The sequence below is a fragment of the Bubalus bubalis genome, chromosome 16 (assembly GCF_019923935.1).
Source record: "Bubalus bubalis isolate 160015118507 breed Murrah chromosome 16, NDDB_SH_1, whole genome shotgun sequence".
Lineage (NCBI taxonomy): Eukaryota > Metazoa > Chordata > Mammalia > Artiodactyla > Bovidae > Bubalus > Bubalus bubalis.
This window is the reverse complement of record NC_059172.1, coordinates 40701365-40718659: the sequence shown is the minus strand read 5'-3', so window position 1 is coordinate 40718659 and position 17295 is coordinate 40701365. Positions and strand designations below refer to the sequence as shown.

The following is a 17295-nucleotide window of genomic DNA, read 5'->3' as shown; positions in this document are numbered from 1 at the left end:
GATGCAAAAATCCTTAACAAAATTCTAGCAAACAGAATTCAGCAACATATTAAAAAGATCATACATCATGACCAAGTGGGCTTTATCCCAGGGATGCAAGGATTCTTCAATATCTGCAAATCAATCAACATAATACACCACATTAACAAATTGAAAAATAAAAACCATATGATTATCTCAATAGATGCAGAGAAAGCCTTTGACAAAATTCAACATGCATTTAGGATAAAAACCCTCCAGAAAGCAGGAATAGAAGGAACATACTACAACATAATTAAAGCTATATGTGACAAACCCACAGCAAACATTATCCTCAATGGTGAAAAATTGAAAGCATTTCCCCTAAAGTCAGGAACAAGGCAAGGGTGCCCAGTCTCACCACTACTATTCAAAATAGTTTTGGAAATTTTGGCCACAGCAATCAGAGCAGCAAAGGAAAGAAAAGGAATCCAGATTGGAAAAGAAGAAGTAAAACTCTCACTGTTTGCAGATGACACGATCCTATTCATAGAGAGCCCTAAAGACTCTACCAGAAAATTACTAGAGCTAATCAATGAATATAGTAAAGTTGCAGGATATAAAATCAACACACAGAAATCCCTTGTATTCCTATACACTAACAATGAGAAAACAGAGAAATTAAGGAAACAATTCCATTCACCATTGCAACGAAAAGATTAAAATACTTAGGCATATATCTACCTAAAGAAACAAAAGACTTATATATATAAAACTATAAAACACTGGTGAAAGAAATCTAAGAGGACACAAATAGATGGAGAAATATAACGTGTTCATGGATCAGAAGAATCAATACTGTGAAAATTAGTATACTACCCAAAGCAATTTATAGATTCAACGCAATCCCTATCAAGCTACCAATGGTATTTTTCACAGAACTAGAACAAATAATTTCACAATTTGTATGGAAATACAAAAAAACCTCGAATAGCCAAAGCAATCTTGAGAAAGAAGAATGGAACTGGAGGAATCAATCTGCCTGACTTCAGGCTCTACTACAAAGCCACAGTCATTAAGACAGTATGGTACTGGCACAAAGACAGAAATATAGATCAATGGAACAAAATAGGAAGCCCAGAGATACATCGATGCACCTATGGACACCTTATCTTTGACAATGGAGGCAAACTGGTCAACCACTTATAAAAGAATGAAACTAGAACACTTTCTAACACCATACACAAAAATAAACTCTAAATGGATTAAAGATCTAAATGTAAGACCAGAAACTATAAAACTCCTAGAGGAAAACATAGGCAAAACACTCTCTGACATACATCACATCAGGATCCTCTATGACCCACCTCCCAGAATATTGGAAATAAAAGCAAAAATAAACAAATGGGACCTAATTAAAATTAAAAGCTTCTGCACATCAAAGGAAACTATTAGCAAGGTGAAAAGACAGCCTTCAGAATGGGAGAAAATAATAGCAAATGAAGCAACAGACAAAGAATTAATCTCAAAAATATACAAGCAACTCCTGCAGCTCAATTCCAGAAAAATAAAAGACCCAATCAAAAAGTGAGCCAAAGAACTAAACAGACATTTCTCCAAAGAAGATATACAGATGGCTAACAAACACATGAAAAGATGTTCAACATCACTCATTATTAGAGAAATGCAAATCAAACCCACAATGAGGTACCATTTCACACCAGTCAGAATGGCTGCTATCCAAAAGTCTACAAGCAATAAATGCTGGAGAGGGTGTGGAGAAAAGGGAACCCTCTTACACTGTTGGTGGGAATGCAAACGAGTATAGCCACTATGGAGAACAGTGTGGAGATTCCTTAAGAAACTGGAAATAGAACTGCCATATGACCCAGCAATCCCACTGCTGGGCATACACACCAAGGAAACCAGAAGGGAAAGAGACACGTGTACCCCAATGTTAATTGCAGCACTGTTTATAATAGCCAGGACATGGAAGCAACCTAGATGCCCATCAGCAGACGAATGGATAAGAAAGTTGTGGTACACATACACAATAGAATATTACTCAGCCATTAAAAAGAATATATTTGAATCAGTTCTAATGAGTTGGATGAAACTGGAGGCTATTATACAGAGTGAAGTAAGACAGAAAGAAAGACACCAATACAGTATACGAACGCATATATATGGAATTTAGAAAGATGGTAATGATAACCCTGTATGCGAGATAGCAAAAGAGACACTGATATATAGAACAGTCTTTTGGACTCTGTGGGAGAGGGAGAGGGTGGGATGGTTTGGGAGAATGGCATTGAAACATGTATATTATCATATGTTAAATGAATCACTAGTCCAGGTTTGATGCATGATACAGGGTGCTCATGGCTGGAGCACTGGGATGACCCAGAGGGATGGGATGGGGAGGGAGGTAGGAGGGGGGTTCAGGATGGGGAACACATGTACACCCGTGGTGGATTCATGTTTATGTATGGCAAAATCAATACAATATTGTAAAGTAATAAATAAATAAATAAATAAATAAAATAATAAATTAAAAAAAATAAAATATAATAGTTAAGAATGTGCCAAACCTGAGGAGAGATATAGACATCCAATTTCACGAAGCTAATAGAGTACCCTATTATCTCAATGCAAAAACACCTTGTACAAGGCATGTTGTAATGAAACAGTCAAAAATCAAAGATAAAGAGAATACTAAAAACAACCAGAGAAAAAGATCGTAACCTTCAAAGGAACCCTCATCCCAGTAGATTTCTCAGCAGAAACCCTACGATCCAGGAAAGGATGGAATGATATATTCAAAGTGTTGAAAAAATTGCCAGTCAGGAATACTCTATTTACTAAAGTTATCCTTCAGAAATGGAGAGATAATTTCCCAGACAAACGAAAGCTGAGGGAGTTCCTAACCACTACATCTGCTTTGCAAGAAATGCCAAAAGGAATTCAAGCTAAAATGAGAAAGTATCAGTTAGTGACTTGAAAACATATGAAAATATAAAACAAGCTGGTAAAGGTAAACAGTCATATTTAGAAAACTCCAACTATAATATGATAGTGTGTTAACCACTCAGCTATAGGATAAAGATTAAAGGAAAAGATTATTAAAAATAAATCTAGCATTATAATTTGTTAGTGAATACACAATATAAAAATAGGTAAAATGTAACATCAAAAATATAAAAGTAGGGAATAAAATATAAATATATAAATATAAATAAAATATAAAAGTAGGTGGAACTTATGAATGTGAAAAAGTTATCAGCTTAAAATGGATTGTATATAAGCTCCATGATAATCTAAAAAACAGAAACTTAGAGTAGGTTAACAAAAGATAGAGAAAGGGAAAACAGAGCATGGAAAAGCACCATGGAAAAGCACCAGTTTATAAGGATAAGCAGAAACAAAGGAAAAAAGAAACAACTGAATTACAAGAGTGCCCATCAGCAATTAATAAGAGAACATTACCAAGTCCTTAAATGTTAATAATTACTCTAAATGTAAATGAGTTGAATTCATCAACAAAAGGCACAGAGTGACTAGATGGATTAAAAAAAAAAATAACAGGCAAGTACATGCCGCCTGTAAGAGACTCACTACAGATGTAACGACACGCGTAGGCTCAAAATGATGGGATGAAAAAGATATTCCACGCAAGAGGAAACCAAAAGGAAGCAGGTGTAGCTCTGCTTCTATCAGACAAAATAGATTTTAAGCCAAAAATAATAACAAGATGCAAAGAAGGTCACTATATAATGATAATGCAATGAATTAGTGAAGAAGATTTTATAATTATAAGTATATATGGAACACCTAAATATATTCACTTCAGTTCAGTTTAATTCTGTCGCTCAGTCGTATCTGACTCTTTACGACCCCATGAATTGCAGCACGCCAGGCCTCCCTGTCCATTACCAGCTCCCGGAGTTTACCCAAATTCATATCCATTGAGTTGGTGATGCCATCCAGCCATCTCATCCTCTGTCATCCCTTTTTCCTCCTGCCCCCAGTCCCTCCCAGCATCAGGGTAAATATATTAAGCAAGTGCTAACAGATCTGAAGGAAGAAACAGGCAACAATACAAGACTAGGACAAGATCAATTCTCCATTTTAAGCAATGGATGGATCATTCACACAGAGTATCAGAAAGGAAACAGTGGACTTGAACCATATGTTAGATCAAGCAGACATATATAGACTAAGACATATATAGAAATTGGAGAAGGAAATGGCAACCCACTCCAGTATTCTTGCTTAGAGAATCCCATGGACAGAGGAGCCTGGCAGGCTACAGTCCATGGGGTCACAAGAGTTGGATATGGCTTAGCAACTATATCATCATCATCATATAGAACATACCATTCTATGGAAGCAGAATAACATTCTTCTTAAATGCACAGAGTATTTTCTAGGATAGATAATTTGGTGGGAATAGTCTTATCTATCCTAGATCTATCAGTTCTGAAGGGAGAAACAGGCTCTGGCATTGCAAGCAGATTTACTGCTGAGCCTCCAAGGAAGCGCCTGTACCATCTAGTCTGCGATTAATTCTTTCTAGTGTTTTTTTTTTTTTTCCTTTCAGCTATTGTATTTTCAACTCTGATCAGTTCTTTTTATATTTTCTAGTTCTTTGTTGAAATTCTCAGTATGCTTCTCCATTCTTTTCTAAGTTCAGTGATCATTTTAATGACCATTGCTTTGAACTCTTTATTAGGTAAATTACTTATCTCCATTTTATTAGGGTTTTTTTTTTCCCCCTTGAGGTCTTATCTCATACCTTCCCTTGGCATCTCTAATTTTCTTGAAGAGCTCTCTAGTCTTTCCTGTTCTATGTTGGGTGGTCTGAAATACCAGACCTGTATGCAGGTCTCCTGCGAAACCTGTATCTACCTCAAGAAGCAACAGTTAGAACCAGACATGAAACAACAGACTGGTTCAAAATAGGGAAAGGAGTACATCAAGGCTGTATATTGTCATACTGTTTATGTAACTTCTATGCAGAGTACATCATGAGAAATAATGGGCTGGATGAAGCTCAAGCTGGAATCAAGATTTCTGGGAGAAATATTAATAACATCAGATATGCAGGTGACACCACCCTAATGGCAGAAGTGAAGAGGAATTAAAGAGCCTCTTGATGAAGGTGAAAGAGGAGAGTGAAAAAGCTGGCTTAAAACTCAAAATTCAAAAAACTAGGATAATGGCATCTGGTGCCATCACTTCATGGCAAATAGATGGGGAAACAATGGAAACAGTGACAGACTTTATTTTCTTATGCTCCAAAATCACTTTGGAAAGTGACTTCAGCCATGAAATTAAATTAAGATGCTTAATCCTTGGAAGAAAAGCTATGACAAACCTAGACAGTGTATTAAAAAGTAGAGACATTACTTTGCTGACAAAGCTATGGTTTTTCCAGTAGTCATGTACAGATTTGAGAGCTGGACAATAAAAAAGGCTGAGCACTGAAGAATTGATGCCTTCGAATTGTGGTGCTGGAGAAGACTCTTGAGAGTCCCTTGGACTGCAAGGAGATCAAACAAGTCAGTCCTAAAGGAAATCAACCCTGAATATTCATTAGAAGGACTCTTGCTGAAGTTGAAGCTCCAATACTTTGGCCACTGATGCGAATAGATGACTCATTGGAAAAGACCCTGATGCTGGGACAGATTGAAAGCAAGAGGAGAAGGGGATGACAGAGGATAAGATAGTTGGATGGCACCACTGGCTCAAAGGACATGAGATTGAGCAGACTCTTGGAGATAGTGAAGGATAGGGAAGGCTGGCATGCTGCAGTCCATGGGGCCGCAGAGAGTCGAGCACGACTGAGCGACTGAACAACAACAACAACAACATATCTCATTCTTTAATTTGGAACATATTCCTCATCTTTTCCCTTTGTTTGACTTTCTTTGTTTGTCTATGAAATTAGGTGAAACATTACCTATCCTGGCCTTGAAGGTGTGTGCTTCTGGGGGAGCATCCCTTTGCAGTCTGTGTGTGCTCAGTGGTTTTGATGGGAGATCTGGATCTGAAACTAGCAAGGACCATGACTTCTCCTGGCAGCTACCACCTTGGTGGGAATTAGAGCTGGAGACAGAGGGGCTGAAGTCAGAGCCTGGTGTAAGCCATGGATTCTCCTGTGGCATGACGGTGGTTGCTGCATTGGTGGGATATGACTGGAGCCAGAGGAGCTTAAACTGCAGCCTAGAGAAAGCTGCATCTAGTCTTGAGACATGCTGGCAGTCACACACTGGTGGGGGGTTGGCAGAGAGGCTGTAGCTGGATACTGGGGTAGAATGTTCTGGGGCAATCTGACAGGTTAGCCAGAGCACCAAGAACTTTTCAATCTTCTACCTTTGCACTGGGATAGAGAGCAAGTGGGTCTGTGGGTGTACTCTTCAAGAGCAGATCTCCGTTTTCTACAGCCTTCTGGTAAGCCCCCCTGGTTTTCAAAACCAGGAAATGGGCTTATCTTCCTGATGCTCAACCTCAGGGCTGGGAAGCCCAATGTGGAGCTGAACCCCCTTCTTTTTAGGGAGAATCCCTGAGCCTGTGATATTCTCTTCCTCCTCTGGGTTGCCCACTGTGGGTGTGGGTCCCAACTCGAGCACCTCTTCTACCTGACTCTGTGTGGTTCTTTGTTTGATCATAGAGTCATTCTTCTAGTCTTCAAGTTGTCCTCAGAGAAACTTGCTGTATTTGTATTTGTAATTTTGATGTGTTTGTGGGAGGAGGCGAGCTCGATGTCTTCCTAAATCTGCTATCTTGATTGCACCTTCTTCTACCATTTTATATTTGAAGTTTAGTTCTTAACCTGATATATTAAACTTAGAGCCAATATTTAGTTATGAGATAATTTATTATATTTCCAATAATTATCAAATGGAAGTGTACAACTAGATAAAAACAAACAAACAAAAAATTTGATTGCTTGAGAATTGACAGACCCCTCAAAGATCAGTTACATTTGTGTGAGGTGCACTGTTCAGTATTCACTTGAGAATGTGATAATGACCCTTGGTGCTGTTGAATTCACATTTGAATCTTGAGAATCTTCAGAGATTTATCCTCAAAGGCAAATAATGAGATAGCACAGGTGTTATATTACAGCAATGAGTTTGAATTTATTACTGCAAGATGAATGAGTTCTCATTTTAAGAGGTAAAATTTTTGGCTTTTGTAAGTTAATCAGTTATACTGACTTAGCATGCATGAACTGATTTTTCAATACCCACTTGAGAACACTTTACTCTCTGAAGTTGTATCTGTACTTACTAATCACAGTGGAGAAATTGGGCAGATGCTATCCAGCAGTAATGTAGCAAATAACCTTGAGTGAAAGTCGCTCAGTCGTATCTGACTCTTAGTGACCCCATGGACTATACAGTCCATGGAGTTCTCCAGGCCAGAATACTCAAGTAGGTGGCCATTTCCTTCTCTAGGGGATCATCCCAACCCAGGAATCGAACCCAGGTCTCCCGTATTGCAGGCGGATTCTTGACCAGATGAGCCACCAGGGAAGCCAGCAAATAACGTTAGTTGAATTAATCTAAGTTTCAATCATCTATGTAGTGTATGTGCTGTGCTGTTCTTAGTCACTCAGTAGTGTCTGATTCTCTGAGACCCCCATGTACTGTAGCCCACCAGGCTCCTCTGTCCATGGGGATTCTCCAGGCAAGAATACTGGGGTTGCCATACCCTGCTCCAGGGCATCTTCCTAGCCCAGAGATCAAACCCAGGTCTCCCATATTGCAGGTGGATTCTTTACCACCTGAGCCACCAGGGAAGCCCGAGAAGACTGGAGTGGGTAGCCTATCCCTTTTCCAGGGGATCTTCCTTACCACAGAATCAAACCAGTGTCTCCTGCTTTGCAGGTAGATTCTTTACCAGCTGAGCTACTGTGAAAGCCCACTTAGTGTATAAATAGGCTTAATTCAAGTGATAATGATTCCTCATTTTTTCACCCATAAGACCAGAAAATTACATAGTCTTTCAATGATATTTAAACTTGGTATTTAGCCAATAAGTATTATACTATAAAATTCACTAACTTTAAGATGCTTTGAGGACTTACTGTTTGTAAATATCTTGGAAAAACTTCCTTTATTAATTGTTTGGAAGACTTAAGCTTAGAGGCAACCAGAGGCTTTAGACAAAGTTGGAAATATAAAGTCAAAGAACTTGCAGATGAGTTTCAAGCTGGCAACTTGCTGGGTGAAACTGAGTACACTTCTTATCTAACCTGGAAACTTATTCAGCAGTATATTATGTTGAAGCTAATATTATTTGTTCTATTTTACTCCAATGTAACATCATGACATTAGGAAATAATCAGATTTCTTTGAATGTGTGTAGCTTAATTATGTCCTAGATATTAAACATGTAACATTTTGCATAGAGATTATATTGATGTTTCAAACTAATTGAAACATTTAGTTCTTAATTATAAATGTTAAATGAACATAATACATTTATAATAGCTGATTTCATTTATAACTTTAAATTTCCTTTCCATTTCTTCTTTGTCCTATTAAGAAAATTGTGTTTCTCCTTTTAAAAATGTGATCTTGTTTTATTGAGAGAAACTGTAAACTTTGTAATTAACTAGGTATCTCATTTATACTTCACCTTTCTGAAAGTAGGAAAGTAATGTGCTATCCACCCATATCCAAGAGACTTGACTTCATCGTAAGTATTCTTTAATTTCATTTATAGCGTACTGTATAGTTACTGCGAGAAGGCAATGGCACCCCACTCCAGTACTCTTGCCTGGAAAATCCCATGGATGGAGGAGCCTGGTAGGCTGCAGTCCATGGGGTCGCTAAGAGTTGGGCACGACTGAGCGACTTCACTTTCACTTTTCACTTTCATGCATTGGAGAAGGAAATGGCAGCCCACTCCAGTGTTCTTGCCTGGAGAATTCCAGGGACGGCGGAGCCTGGTGGATTGCCATCTATGGGGTCGCACAGAGTCGGACACGACTGAAGCGACTTAGCAGTAGCAGCAGCATATAGTTACTGAAGGAATGGACTGGATTCAAACTACCAAGATGAGAGTCACATCTTGATTTTACCACTTGCTGTGCAAACTTAGCTGTTATATTGCTAAAGTCAGTTTCATCATCTATACATGAGATAAAAATACATATTATTTTATATAAATTAAAATAGAACTATACAGAAAATTATTAACCCAAGGCCTGCCATTTAGTAAATATTCAATAAATGTTAACTATTATATAAAGAGAAAAAGATACACATTATTTGAAGCAGGTTTTCCAGTGTTACTACTGAAAACAATGTTTAGCATACAGAATATTCATTATATAAATAAATAAACTTTTCTACTCTAAAATTTATATAAAAATAAAAGTATATACTTTTTTTACTCTAAGTTAAAAAAAATTAGTCCAAAACCATCTTGAAAATAATTTGTTTATTTTGATAATAACCTCTGTGTATTAAGAACAAGGAAACCATCCAATTAAAAATTTCTTTAATGTAATGCTTCATCGCAGGTTCATTACCATAGGAGCTACCTTATCTCATGGATTCCCTGTGGCAGAGGAACGATACTACAGTGGCAGGGTTCATGTTACTGGGCTTAACAAATGATCCAGTCCTTCGAATCATCCTCTTCATGATCATCCTCTGTATCTACCTGGTGACCATATGTGGGAATCTCAGCACAATCATTCTTATCAGAATCTCTTCTCAGTTCCATCATCCCATGTACTTTTTTTTGAGCCACTTGGCCTTTGCTGACATAGGCTATTCATCTTCTGTTACACCCAATATGCTTGTAAACTTCCTGGTAGAGACAAATACCATCTCCTATCCTGGATGTGCAGTCCAGCTTGGTTCCGTTGTTTTCTTTGGGTCATCTGAGTGCTTTCTTTTGGCTGCCATGGCGTATGATCGCTTTGTGGCAATTTGCAGCCCGCTACTATATTCTACCAAAATGTCCACACACGTTTATGTTCAGTTACTCACAGTGGCTTATGTAGCTGGTTTTCTCAATGCTTGCTCTTTTACTATTTGCTTCTATTTTTTACTCTTCTGTGGACCAAATCGAGTCAATCATTTTTTCTGTGATTTTGCTCCTTTAGTTGAACTCTCCTGTTCAGACATCAGTATCCCTGCAGCTGTCCCCTCATTTACGGCTGGCTCCATCATTGTGGTCACAGTGACTGTCATAGCTGTATCCTACATCTACATCCTCATCACCATCCTGAGGATGCACTCCACCGAGGGGCGCCACAAGGCCTTCTCCACCTGCACGTCCCACCTCACAGCAGTCGCTCTGTTCTATGGGACCATCACGTTCATTTACGTGATGCCCAAGTCCAGCTACTCAACTGACCAGAACAAGGTGGTGTCTGTGTTCTACATGGTGGTGATCCCCATGCTGAACCCCCTCATCTATAGCCTCAGGAACAATGAGATTAAGGGGGCTCTGAAGAGAGAGCTTTGTTAAAAAACTTCTCACTTCCTGCTCTGTGCATCCATCCTCCTAAGTTTTTTAATCATTCTTAGGATCATTACTCTGAACTCTTTTTTGGGTAGATTGCCTATCTTCACCGGAGAAGGCAATGGCACCCCACTCCAGTACTCTTGCCTGGGAAATCCCATGGATGGAGGAGCCTGGTAGGCTGCAGTCCATGGGTCATGAAGAGTCGGACACGACTGAGCGACTTCACTTTCACTTTTCACTTTCATGCATTGGAGAAGGAAATGGCAACCCACTCCAGTGTTCTTGCCTGGAGAATCCCAGGGACGGGGGAGCCTGGTGGGCTGCCGTCTATGGGGTCGCACAGAGTTGGACACGACTTAAGCGACTTAGCAGCAGCAGCAGCAGCCTATTTTCACATCACTTCTTCTGCAGTTTTATCTTGTTTTTTCATCTGAAACATATTCCTCTGCTGCCTTATTTTAAGCTGCTATTTATGTTTTTATATCTGTAGTGCGTGTGTGTATGCTAAGTTCCTTCAGTCATGTCTGACTCTATGCAACCCTGTAGACTATAGTCTGCCAGGCTTGTCTGTCCATGGGATTTTCCCATGGGACTGGAGTGGGTTGTCATGCCCTCCTCCAGGGGATCTTCCCGACTCAAAGGTCGAACCCATGTCTCTTAGGTCTCCTTCATTGGCAGGTAGGTTCTTTATCACTAGCGCCTCCTGGGAAGCCCATATCTGTGGTTGAACCTTGAAGAACTGGCCCTCTGTAGGAGGTACCCTACACATCCCAGCAGTGCACTCTCCTCTCATTCCCCAAGCTATATGTTCTAGGAATCCCCCTAAGAGGGTTGTGTGGGTCCTTCTGTTGTGGTGGGCTGACTATGCCAGCAGTCTGGTTGGCTGCCAGGTTCAGCCTTGTATGGAGGCTGCTGGCTGCTCTTTAGCAGGATCTGGTCATGAGATGGCTGGCTGTGGAACCCTATGGGGCCCCAGGGCTAGCAGTGTCTCACTGGTGGGTGGATCCAGGGTCCTGAAGACTGGGACTGTTGTCCACCCACTGGGAGGTGAAGCCAGGCCCTGGGTTAGTGCTGGTCTACTGGCAGCCACACTCCAGGGTCCAGGGGTCCTGGATCTGATTTCAAATCATTGGTAGTGGGATTTGGGGGTCCTGAAGGTTGCATTGGTCTGCTAATGAGCAGGGCCATGGCCTAGCTTGTCTCAGGTCAGGATCTGGTCTACATTCTCGTGTCTGTCTCCATGGGTGAGGCTAGTCTAGGGGCTTATGCGGACTTTCTTGTGGGAGGGGCTAGTGTCTGCGCACTGGTGAGTGGAGCTGAGTCCTGGGCTGCATCTAGAGGCAGCTGTGGGCTCTTTAGTCTTTAAGCAGGCTGTCTGCAGAAGGCTGGGGCTATGTCTCCACCCAGCTAGTTGCTTGGACTCAGGCGTCTCAGCACCTGTAGGCTGTTGGGCTAATGAGCTGGAGGAAAATTTCCAAGATGGCGCTTGCCAGCATCAGCCTCTACCAGCACCAGCACCTGCACGAGGAAGTCTGCTCCCAGGAGTGGCTGCTGCCAGTGTCTTTGTCCCCAGGGCGAGCCTTAGCTGCCCCCACCCCCTCCAGGAGACTCTCCAGGATCTGCAGGTAGGTCTGGTCCAGGCTCTTACAATTACTGCTCTTGCCTGGGGTCCTGTGGAATTTTGTGGGCACCCTGAGAGGAGTCTCTGTTTCCCTAGCCCTGAGGGGCTCCTGAAATTAAACCCTGTTGACCTTCAAAACCAAATGCTTTGGGGGCTCATCTTCCTGGTGCTGGACCACTAGGCTGGGGCTCAGAACTCTCACTCCTGTGGGAGAACTTCTGCAATATAATTATTCTCCAGTTTGTGGGTCGTCGCTCAGCTTGGGGGGTGATGGTGTTTGATTGTATTTTGAGTCTGCCCTTTTTACCTATCTTGGTGCTTTCTTTATGTTGATACATTTAGTTGTAGAAGATCTTCTCTGGTAAGTTCTAGTCTTTTTCACTGATGGTTGTTGTGCAGATAGTTGTGATTTTGGTGTGCTCCTGAGATGGAAGTGAGCTCAGGGTCCTTTTACTTTGCTGTCCTGGCTGCTCTCCCTAAGGTTGAAATGACCTTTGAAGTCATCTTTTCCTGTGTGATGAAGACTGCTTTGTTTTCCTTTGTGCTTAGCCTCTCTCCACTTACTTAGAGTCCAGAGGCCTTGTACCTGCACTTCAGACCACAGTTCGTGCTGTGCTGAAAACTCAGCTTGGGGGTGGAGAGAGCTTGCTAGAAATGTGTGTTCTTAATTTGTTTTTTCTTGTTCTTTTTTTTTAGTATTTGATATAATGATGTACCATAAAATAATAACGAAAGGACAAAGGCTGTCTCTGGTCAAAACATATTGGTCTATATGTTATTAGCTAATGTGAAGGCTCTTAGTAAAGGTCGGGGCTAGATTTTTCCCGTATCAGAGAGTAAACTAGAGGCTCTTAAATAAACTGAAATTTAATTCTTAATTAGTAACCCAAACTGGTTAACATGAAAAAATAATCCTTTGAAAATTCTTTAAAGTTTTATTCATATCGTTTCAAGAGCTGTATTCTGGTACAAGTCAAGGAAGGCTATTGGACTGTCAAACCTTTAAGACTGGGTCCATTTCAAAAGTAGCTTGTCCTGGAATGAGTATGAAAATTATAGTTATGACTGAGTATATTCTGAGAGGAGACAACCAAGTGGAGCCAGACAGTGAAATTATTAGAGACATTCTTTTTGCATGGATATCTGCTGGTGATGGTCTTTTTGGACCCCCAAAAATCTGTTCTGTGTTATTAAGTCTGACTCCAGCCTAGTTATAGGAGACTTCATAAAGAACACAGTAGATGTCCCTGACCAACTGCTGTGAATTCTGCCAGGTCAAAAACAGGTGATTTCTCTGTGGAAATAAGCAGGGTTCCTGAATTCCTAGGGAGTGATAAACAAGCTCTTTAAGTGACTTGTTTGTGGTCAAATGCACAGCCTAATTTTATGTGTCAATTTGGCTAGGCTACAGTGACCAGTTGTTTGGTCAAACATGAGTTTAAATGTTGCTGGGAAGGTAATTTTTAGGTGTGATTAACGTTTAGACTTTGAATAAAGCAGATTACTGTCCGAAATGTGGGTGGCCCTCATCCAATCAGTTGAAAACCTTAGGTGAAAAAACTTAAATCCTCTTAAAAAGAGGGATTCTGTCTCCAGGCTGCCTCTGGATTCAAGACTGTGACATCAACTCTTTCTGGAATTTCCTGTCCCTTGCATTTTGGAATTGTCAGCTCTCATAAATGTGTGAGCCAGTTTCATCCACCTCATTAGAACTGCTTCAAATGTATTCTTTTTAATGGCTGAATAATACTCCATTGTGTATATGTACCACAGCTTTCTTATCCATTCATCTGCTGATGGGCATCTAGGTTGCTTCCATGTCCTGGCTATTATAAACAGTGCTGCGATGAACATTGGGGTACTCGTGTCTCTTTCCCTTCTGGTTTTCTCAGTGTGTATGCCCAGCAGTGGAATTGCTGGATCATAAGGCATGTCTATTTCCAGTTTTTTAAGGAATCTCCACACTGTTCTCCATAGTGGCTGTACTAGTTTGCATTCCCACCAACAGTGTAAGAGGGTTCCCTTTTCTCCACACCCTCTCCAGCATTTATTACTTGTAGACTTTTGGATTGCAGCCATTCTGACTGGCGTGAAATGGTACCTCATAGTGGTTTTGATTTGCATTTCTCTGATAATGAGTGATGTTGAGCATCTTTTCATGTGTTTGTTAGCCATCTGTATGTCTTCTTTGAAGCAGTTCTAATGAGGTGGATGAAACTGGAGCCTACTATACAGAGTGAAGTAAGCCAGAAAGAAAAACACCAATACAGTATACTAACGCATATATATGGAATTTAGAAAGATGGTAACAATAACCCTGTGTACGAGACAGCAAAAGAGACACTGATGTATAGAACAGTCTTATGGACTCTGTGGGAGAGGGAGAGGGTGGGAAGATTTGGGAGAATGGCATTGAAACATGTAAAATATCATGTATGAAACGAGTTGCCAGTCCAGGTTCGATGCACGATACTGGATGCTTGGGGCTGGTGCACTGGGACGACCCAGAGGGATGGAATGGGGAGGGAGGAGGGAGGAGGGTTCAGGATGGGGAACACATGTAAACCTGTGGCGGATTCATTTTGATATTTGGCAAATCTAATACAGTTATGTAAAGTTTAAAAATAAAATAAAATTAAAAAAAAAAATAAATAAATAAAAATGTAGGCATTAAAATGTTGATACTAATGATAAGAGCAGGACTGTATTCTACCTAACAGAAGTTAGATAAAGATAGATATTTTAAATTAAAATCTGTAATCTCATTTGGAAATTTATTTGACAAGCCATTTGACTCTACATTCATAGGTAATGTAAAAGAATAAAATTAAATAACATGTACAAACAATGTGTTTAGACAATTAATGGCATAAGGATTGGAAAGGAGGCTAAAACTCTATCTGTTGACAATGTGATTATCTCTCTAGAAAACCTGAAAGAATCAATGGAAAAACTATTATAAACAATAAGAGAATTTAGTAAAGTCACAAATTATAAAAACCAACATTCAGAAATCAATAATCTTATATATATATATATATATATATATATATATGCAATGACTACTTAGAGGGTATAATGAGAGATAAGACTCTATTTTATAGTAGCAAGACAAAATAAAATGAAATTAAAACAAAAAAAAAAAAAAAAAAAATAAATGTGTGAGCCAGTTCCTTTAAAACCACCACCACCACCACCACCATCACAGTGGCTCTGTTTTCTCTGGATAATCCCAGCTAATAGAACGCTAATCATCTCTCCTTTCCCCTCTCTTATTGTCTTACTACTCATTCTCCATATACCAACCATGGCATAAATCTAACAGATTAATTCCTTTGTTAATATCCCCCAAAGACTCTAAGTAAAGGCACCAATTCTTAACATGTCTTAGGAAGTCCTGAATGTGGCCCCTGTTACATTTCTCTCTCTCAACACTCCTCCTGCACTCCCCAGACTCTCAGACTCTATGTATTATTCGTCTTATTTTAAAAACCACAAATATATCCACATTCTTTGCCACCATAGGACCCTCTCACGTGCAGTAACTCTACTTGAATGCATTTTCCCCCTCACACCTGGGTAACATCTACTTAGGCTATGCTGCTGCTGCTGCTAAGTCACTTCAGTCATATACAACTCTGTGCGACCCCATAGACGGCAGCCCACCAGGCCCTGCAGTCCCTGGGATTCTCCAGGCAAGAACACTGGAGTGGGTTGCCATTTCCTTCTCCAATGCATGAAAGTGAAAAGTGAAAGTGAAGTCGCTCAGTCGTGTCCGACTCTTAGCGACCCCATGGACTGCAGCCCACCAGGCTCCTCCATCCATGGGGTTTTCCAGGCAAGAGTACTGGAGTGGGTTGCCATTGCTTTCTCTGTACTTAGGCTATACGTACCCACTTAAATGTTTTCCATCCTCCTGGAAACCTTCCTCAGGCTTCAGACCAAATTAAATACACCTGTTACCCCTCCGAAGCACCCTGCATATTTTTAAGAATACTCAGTGCACTTGCAGCTACAGACTCAGTATTTGTTTTCTCCAAAATGCTGGACTCTTCATACAGACACCTTTAATGTCTTGCTTTTCCTCTGTGTCTGTTTTTACATGATTTCTGGAACATAGTAAGCATAAAGGTATATTTAAAATGTATGAATAAAACATTAATAAATGAATGGATGAATGAAGTTTTTGCCCTAGCATGAACCACTGACTTGGCAGCCTTTGAATCAATTGAATGTCAGCCTGATTCAAATTGACTGAATGTTTGTGTCAGATCCTGCTACACCTATAATAGGCCTTGACACAAACCCATGCGTACCACAATTACACCACTGCCTTGACCCTGTTTAACTCAGATTGGCAACTATCATTTCAGCCTGTCTTAGTTAAAGCTATGTAATCACTCTGCTGAGTAGTGTCTCCCTTTTGTCTTGGCATGGTTGGAGACACAGAGGAGAGTTAGAATTTGTACAAGACAAATGTTAGCGTAGCAGTAGCAAGAGTGTTAGCAAAGGAGCTAACAATAGGAGATTGTTCATTACCTTCCAGTTACAGTTCTTAGTAATTTACAAGTAGTCACCCAATTAATCCTCAGAATAACCCCAAAAGGTGTTTTTTAATTCATCCTTTTCAGAAGCTGTAACTGAGACACATAAAGGTTAAGCAAAATTTTAGGGTTACAAATATCCTCTTAATACTCTGATTTCTTTTAAGGTACATACTCTCTGTGGTCAGGCAGAATGCGGGGCTCTTCGAAAATACTTCACCACTAGAGGGACTTTCATTTGTGACACATTTCATTTCTTTCTGTTCAAAGTATGCAGACTTCTTCATCTGGATATGTCAGGTGAACTTGTATTAGACCAAATTTCTGTCACAAAATCAATAAGAAGCTAGAAAAATATTGTTAAATGTTTGAAGGCATAAACTTCCCATTTCATAGAAGATAAAGTTGCTCTATACCCCTTAGATTCTCCCTCTTATTAAAAACATCCCTAGGTAAAACAACAAACTTAGGAAGATCATAAAGAAGGTGGAGAAGGAGGCAGACTCCTAGGGACTTTACACCTGAGGAAATCCCATAGGCCTGAGTCCCTGTGTTTTCTTATTGCTTGCACATATCCTGGACAGGATGCTGCACAAGCCTCCAACCCAGAACCACAAAAAGACAAAAAGTGTTCAAAGATAAGTCTGTTCTTGCTAGCCAAGGAACTGGGAAAAGGGT

At 40.2% G+C, this 17295-nt stretch overlaps 2 protein-coding genes across 2 annotated transcripts in view; both read left to right on the top strand.

Moving 5' to 3' along the window:
* The first annotated feature begins 9525 nt into the window (after positions 1 to 9525).
* On the top strand, positions 9526 to 10455 carry LOC102407305 (olfactory receptor 478-like). Its single transcript, XM_006052826.3, has one exon. It carries the CDS (start codon positions 9526 to 9528, stop codon positions 10453 to 10455), a length of 930 nt encoding a protein of 309 aa, XP_006052888.3.
* Positions 10456 to 11963: 1508 nt separating this feature from the next.
* The window catches only part of LOC102404175 (olfactory receptor 491-like), a 160490-nt gene continuing 155158 nt past the window's right edge, over positions 11964 to 17295 (top strand). The window contains exon 1 of the mRNA XM_006052815.3: positions 11964 to 12077. The gene's annotated coding sequence lies outside the window, so the exon portion shown is untranslated. The remainder of the gene's footprint in view (positions 12078 to 17295) is intronic.

Coding starts and splice junctions, on each gene's coding strand:
- LOC102407305 (XM_006052826.3), top strand. CDS start 9,526: ATGGATTCCCTGTGGCAGAGGAACGATACTACAGTGGCAGGGTTCATG.